General features: G+C 34.0%; 1 protein-coding gene across 1 annotated transcript; it reads left to right on the forward strand.

Annotated features, from left to right (window-relative positions):
- The first annotated feature begins 1915 nt into the window (after positions 1-1915).
- Positions 1916-4749, forward strand: LOC126707129 (phytosulfokine receptor 1-like). Its single transcript, XM_050406729.1, has one exon. It carries the CDS (start codon positions 2436-2438, stop codon positions 4548-4550), a length of 2115 nt encoding a protein of 704 aa, XP_050262686.1. The 5' UTR covers positions 1916-2435; the 3' UTR covers positions 4551-4749.
- The last annotated feature ends 2062 nt before the right edge of the window (positions 4750-6811 follow it).

Consider the following 6811-nt stretch of genomic DNA (forward strand, 5'->3'; position numbering starts at 1 on the left):
AAAAAAAAAAAAAACTCAAGTGTGCATATAACATTTGATTCTAAGCTGACTTTTTGTTTATTTTATATACTATTTATAAGTCCCACAATATTTTTTATATTAGCTTTATTTCAAATAATTTAAATTTAAACTTTTTAGAAATAAACTAGTTTTTAGTTTTTTTGTCTCACGTTAAATAAGCTACAAAAAATAAGCAATTTTCAAACAAATACAATGTACCCGTTTGGTTTGGACATTTTACTGCGTTTCAGTGTTTGTGTTTTGGGCATGGACCCACGCTACAGTAAACGCAGTAAATGCGTCCTCCTTTTTCTTTCTTCTTTTTTCACACGTTTCAGGAGTAATGCGGCTACTGTTCATGAATAGTAGCCGCAAATGTTGACTTTTTCACGGTGAACAGTGCATCCATGCACTGTTCACAGACCCACAAATTCCACTTTTCAGCAACTTTTTCATTAAAAATGGATCACACGGCATTATTTACACATTTAAAAAATATTTTGTTACAGTGTTTTCAGTTTCAGTTTTCAGTTTCAACAAAAATAAGCTCAATCCAAACAGACCCAATGTATTGATTTCTAAATTTCAATCTTTAAACACCCAAAAAAAGAAATTAAAAAACTACGTTATTGTCTACAATATTTAAACAAATTAGATAACTCATTAATTATGTGTGCATGTATCAATTGGCAAGTAGTGGGTTAAAGGATATTCCTAAATTTGGAGGAAATTTTTTTTTAGCAGCAACAAAGCCATCAACCCCATCCCCTAGATACCTTATCCAATGGAACCCAACCGAACAAATCACTACCAAGCCAAATCATCGGTTGAAGTTGTCAATTGAACAAAAGTAGCACAGTGACATGGTCTTGGAGTTGAAAATTGTCACCAATCACTGCAAGAATGTCATTATGGTCAATGGCCATTGCTTGCAAACATTGTAGGAAGAAGGAGAAATAAGACAACGGAGAGGGAAAAAAGGGAGGGGGGAGGGTGGGAGACTTGTGGGGCATAGTACATTAGGTGTTGGTTTTGATTTATTTATTTTATTGAAACTGGGCAAGAGAATATTTATACTTGAAAAAGGTAAGAAAAATAAGAATTTTAAAAAGCAATACATAAGCAAACAAATAAGTTAAATAAACTCAATAATCAAGTCAAACCAAAAGCACAAATATAGATAAGAAAAGGAGGGAAAATATGTAGAAATGATGAACATTGGAGTATTGGACCCTCTTGCTAGAAACAATAAATTTACCATCAGCTGCAGTGATAGAATTTGATTGGTACGTTAGAGACTTAAGGGTCCGTTTGGTTAGAGGAGTGGAAAAGTGGAAGGATGGAAAATTGTGGGAGGATGGAAAAGTAAGAGGATGGAAAATATTTAATTTTCTCTCATGTGTGTTTGATTGGAGGGATGGAAAAATGGGAGGATGGAAAACTCTTTTGTTTGGTTGAAAAGAAAAGTGGGAGGATAGAAAAAGTAGTTTATATAAATTGACTATTATACCCTTGTTATATAATTGGTAAAAAATAGATTTATTTATACTCATTAAATAATATAAAATTTACCAACTATTATATTTTTCAATAAGAAGTGTTACGTCCACAACATTTTTCGTAATACTTTCACAACAAAATTTATGTGAAAAGTTGTTACTAGTTCTAATTTGAACCCACCACTGAAATTATTTTTTTACTCACCAATATTAACTAATAACAATCTGTTACTTAAAATTTATTGTGAAAATATTGTAGTAACATTTCTCAATTAGGATTTTTTATTTTTTATATTATTTCTCTTTTCAATCTTTTCATTACACCCATACGTTTTTGTTTTTTTTCTTTTTTCTTTTTTCTTTTTTCTATGCTATCTCCTCCACCACACACGTGATCTCTATCTCTACCCCTTCTTTTTCTTTTTCTTTTTCTCCACACATGTTCCAGCACTCTCATTCTCCATTCATCTTCTCCAGCTCGCTCTCTCTGGGTTTTTTTTTTTTTTTTCTTCTTCCTCCATACACGTTTTTCCTTATCTCTTTATCTCCCCCTTCTTTTCTTTCTTTTTCTCCCTCATTCAAGAAGTGCTTTCTCTCTTTTTTTTTTCTCCAGCTCCCGGTCTCTGGTGTTTTTTTTTTTTTTTTTTTTTTTTTTTAACTTGATTCCAGGATAGCCGTTGTGTTTGTGAGGAGGGAAGGTGGGAGAGGGCATTTGTGTAATTTCACGGTAAGAGCAGCTTTCTCTCCACAGTTTTCCTCCCGATTTGGGAGGAAAAAAATTGGTGGGTCCGGGAGGAAAAATTTCTCCCGGATTTTCCATCCTCTCTGTTTTCCTTTGCTTCCCAAACAGTGGAAAATACTGTTTTCCACACCATTTTCCACCCATTGTTTTCCATTCTCCCTATAATCCCTCCAACCAAACATAGTGTTAGAGTGATGTATGTTCCAATCAAAATTTGTGACGTCAGCATGACAAATATTGTGAGAGTGGGTGTTATATGCTTAGCATTTCTGTGCCAGAATAGCATACACATTGCTTTTTTACTTTCTTTTTCTCTTGTATCTCTTTGGATTCTGATTCATACTAGGATGGGCTTTCGAGGTTTCTGTTTATACTTGGCTTTATTGGCTCTCAGTTTGGAGCCACGGAACCTGAAATCTGAGGAACTGACATGCAATCCAAATGACTTGAGAGCCATGGCTGGTTTCTCCAATTGTTTAGAGTCAGCAATTGCTGGGTGGAACAGCACTGTATCTCCTGATTGCTGCTCTTGGTCTGGAATCACTTGTGATAATTCCACTGTTTCGGGAAGAAGGGTGGTTGGCTTGGAACTTGGTAGCAAAAGACTTACTGGGAAGATCTGTGAATCTTTGGCAGGATTGAATCAGTTGAGAGTTCTAAACCTCTCTCATAATTTCCTCTGGGGTTCCCTTCCTACTGAGTTGTTTAGTCTGCAAAACATAGAGATCATAGACTTAAGTAACAATGATTTTGTTGGGTCCATCAACAACAAAGGTATGTGTACAATATCTACAAGAATTCAAGTGCTTAATTTCTCTAATAACCATTTTTCTGGACAAGTTCCAAAAGATTTAGCAAATTGTACTTTTCTAAATCATCTCTCTTTTGATGGGAATAGTTTATCAGGGAGTTTGCCCGGAACTCTCTTCCAGCTAAAAAATCTTAGTGAACTGAATCTTCAGGGTAATAGGATATCTGGACCATTGAGTAATGGAATTGGTAACCTCTCTAACCTTGTCAAGATGGATATCTCCTCTAATTTGATTTCTGGAGTTCTTCCAGACATTTTTGGGAGCCTTGCAAGGCTTGAGCACTTCTCAGCCATGTCAAATTCATTCACTGGTCATTTGCCTAATTCGCTGGTAAACTCCCCATCACTTCAAATGTTGAATTTGAGCAACAACTCTCTAAGTGGTCCAATCAATCTCAACTGTTCCGCAATGAAAAATCTTGTCTCCCTAGGCCTTGGTAGTAACCTATTCCTTGGTCCAATTCCTGATGGTCTTTCCTCCTGCAGAGGATTGAAAGCACTCAATCTTGCCCGCAACAACCTCGGCGGTGAACTCCCTAATAACTTCAAGAATTTGAAGTCTCTAACACAGCTCTCACTGTCAAACACTAAACTTAGTAATATATTATCAGCTCTTAGGATTCTACAACATTGTAGGAATTTAAGTATGTTGGTACTTACAAGGAACTTTCTTGATGAACAAATTCCAAATGATGCGAGTCTGGAATTCAAAAACCTCAACAGTCTAATTCTTGCCAATTGTCAACTCAGAGGTCCAATCCCACAATGGTTGAGTCGTTGCCACAAGTTGCAGTTGTTGGATTTGTCTAGGAATCATTTGGGGGGAAACATACCATCATGGTTCGGAAAGTTTGATTCTCTCTTTTACTTGGATTTGTCTAATAACTCTCTCAAAGGTGAGATACCAAAGAGCTTGACTGAACTACAAAGCCTCATAAGTGGGAATATCACAATAGAAGAGCCTGTCTCAAGCTTTCAATTTCAACTTGTTCAACAAGGTAGACCAACCTTAACTTATAGACAGATTTCAAGCTTTCGACCAACTTTAGACCTGAGTTACAACAATCTCCAAGGCCCAATCTGGCCAGATTTTTGGAATTTGAAACGACTCCATGTTTTGAACCTGAAAGGAAATAACCTATCCGGCCCTATTCCAAATAATTTATCAGGGATGAGAGACTTGGAGAAACTTGATTTGTCTCACAATAAACTATCAGGAGAGATACCCCGTTCAATGGTAAATCTTAGCTTTGTGTCAACTTTGGACGTATCCTATAATCATTTGTGTGGGGAAATCCCTAAAGGAGGTCAGTTCGATACTTTTCCCAGTACAAGCTTCGAGGGAAACAATGGTCTCTGTCGTGCAGAGTACTGTACTTGTCAGTCTGAACAGACTTTTATCAGGAAGAAAAAAACGACAATTATTGGTCTACCATTTGAAATTGGAGCTGCTACAGGTTTTGTTCTAACTGTCAACTACTGCTTCTTGTCCCGATAGTCACTCTCATAGCCAAATAAGAAGGCAAAACATAAAAATTATAATTAGAGATTAAAGTAGGTGTATTTCAAAGAACAAAAATAATATGTATTACCTCTTATTTGATAGTGTGCCAGATTTCCTTGAGTTCATTTGGGAATCGGATTGGTGAAGTAATGTTAATGAAATCTTCTGTATGGTGTTTCTGTTCTTAATTATAAAGCATGTTGTAAACACTAAATTTCAAGTTTAGAAATCAAACAATCAAAATAGTTTCACAAATGTATATTTGTATTAATGTATGAGTATGTACAATTCTCTAAAATTGAATCCTATTACAAAATAATACTCCTCTTATTCGACCTCCTTGAAAAATCTCTAATTCAAGTATAATCTTGATTCGAACACCAATGCTTCTCGATTTGATTGAGAAAATGATCAAAAGATCTTTGAAGTAGAATATCAATGAATCTCTAACTATGTGTTTGTTAGGAATCCTTCATTCTTCTCGTTCTTCGTGTATTCTTTGAATGTTCTTTGTGTGTTCTTCGTCTTTGAAGATTGTAGTAGAAGTTCTTCGAGACTTTGGAGACTTGAATCCGTAGATCTTTATACTAACTTGCAATTTGAGATCTAGGAAGACCACTTGAATGATTTCTCTTTGAATGTGGTTAAGATTCGAAGGTTGAAGTTCTTGGAAGCTTTGGAGCTTAATTCCGACAGAGTTTCGAGACTTTTGAATGTGTGTGAATCCCCCAAAAAATTGAGAAGGATCTCTATTTATAGGAGTCTTGGGAAGACGTGATGACACATGATTGGCTATCATTAATAACATGTGTTATCATTTAAATTGAGGGACTTTATGTCTTGTTCTCCAAGGGATACATGACATTTTTTATTAGCCATAGTGATTTAATTTAAAATAACACATAACAGCTTTTAATTAGACTGCTTATCCCACTAAGTAACACGTGGCTTCTTGTGATTAGCCATTTTAAATGTACTACATGAATTTAGTGGTTTGACATGACAATTTGTGATTGGTAGAAAATTTCACTCTCTACACATGTAGTAGAAACACAGTAAATAATGTGTTGTATTAGTTGTGGCTGGTATCTTGCAATCTATATATATCTAGAAGTTAAAGCGTAGTATTTATTGTTATCATGCTCTTATTGAGTCACCCCATCGTCATGGAGTCCAAATCTTCTGTTCCACTTTTCCTACTCCACCCTATGCTCCACCAATAAAAACTTGTCACATGTTCACCTAACTAATTAAATACTACCATTATTGACTTATTAATACTACCATTATTAATTAATGGTAATAATTAATTAATTAGGTGAACATGCGGCAAGTTTTTATTGATGGAGTATAGGGTGGAGTAGGAAAAGTGAGACAAAAGATTTGGACTGATCGCCACGTCATTGGCCACATAAATAGTCTTATTCATATTTATTTTTGACCTTTTAGTTTTTTTACAATACTAAATATATAAATATATTGGCTTTACAAATTCATCTTAGGTGGTTTTAATTTTACATATTCATCTACTTTAATTTTGATCTTATAATTATATATAATAAATCAATGGAAAATCAAATAAAAGTATTATCTATATATATTCAACTTGGGCGGTTTTAATTTTACATATTATTTTGCCCCTTCATCTTCATTTATTTTGGCTCTTTTTATTCTCATCATCTTACTATAAATTTGCCACTCTCTCCTATTTTATGCATATTTTTTCCATACAAAAAATGTTATTTCTCTCTCTCTCTCTCTCTCTCTCTCTCTCTCTCTCTCTCTCTCTCAAATTTTTTTTTTCATTTTTTGTTGGATTTTTTTATATTTTATTTTCCCTGTATCTCTACCTTAGATTGATGAAAAAATTTCCCATATGAGGATCTCCTACTAGAGGTTCGTTCCCTTATTGTCTTATTATTAACTAATTAATATGTGTTCCTAAATAAAAGTATTTTTTATCATCTTATTTACAAAACTAAATATTTTTAATGAATGGTATTTTATGTTGATCTGAATTGGGGAAAAAAATATTATAATATATCATATATTGTGTTGTTATTAGATTTTAATTTATTTGGAAAATAACAAGATAATCTAGACAAGCTGATGAAGAACAGTTAGTGTTGTTGAAGACAATGGTCTTTGTCTAGTTTCTTTTCACTGTTTGTAAATATTATGTTTGATATATTAGTGAAAAATTGTTATGTCTTTATTATATGATGTTCTTAGATGCTTAAGTAATTGTTTTAAGC

The sequence above is a fragment of the Quercus robur genome, chromosome 11, assembly GCF_932294415.1.
Source record: "Quercus robur chromosome 11, dhQueRobu3.1, whole genome shotgun sequence".
In the NCBI taxonomy this organism is placed as follows: Eukaryota; Viridiplantae; Streptophyta; class Magnoliopsida; order Fagales; family Fagaceae; genus Quercus; species Quercus robur.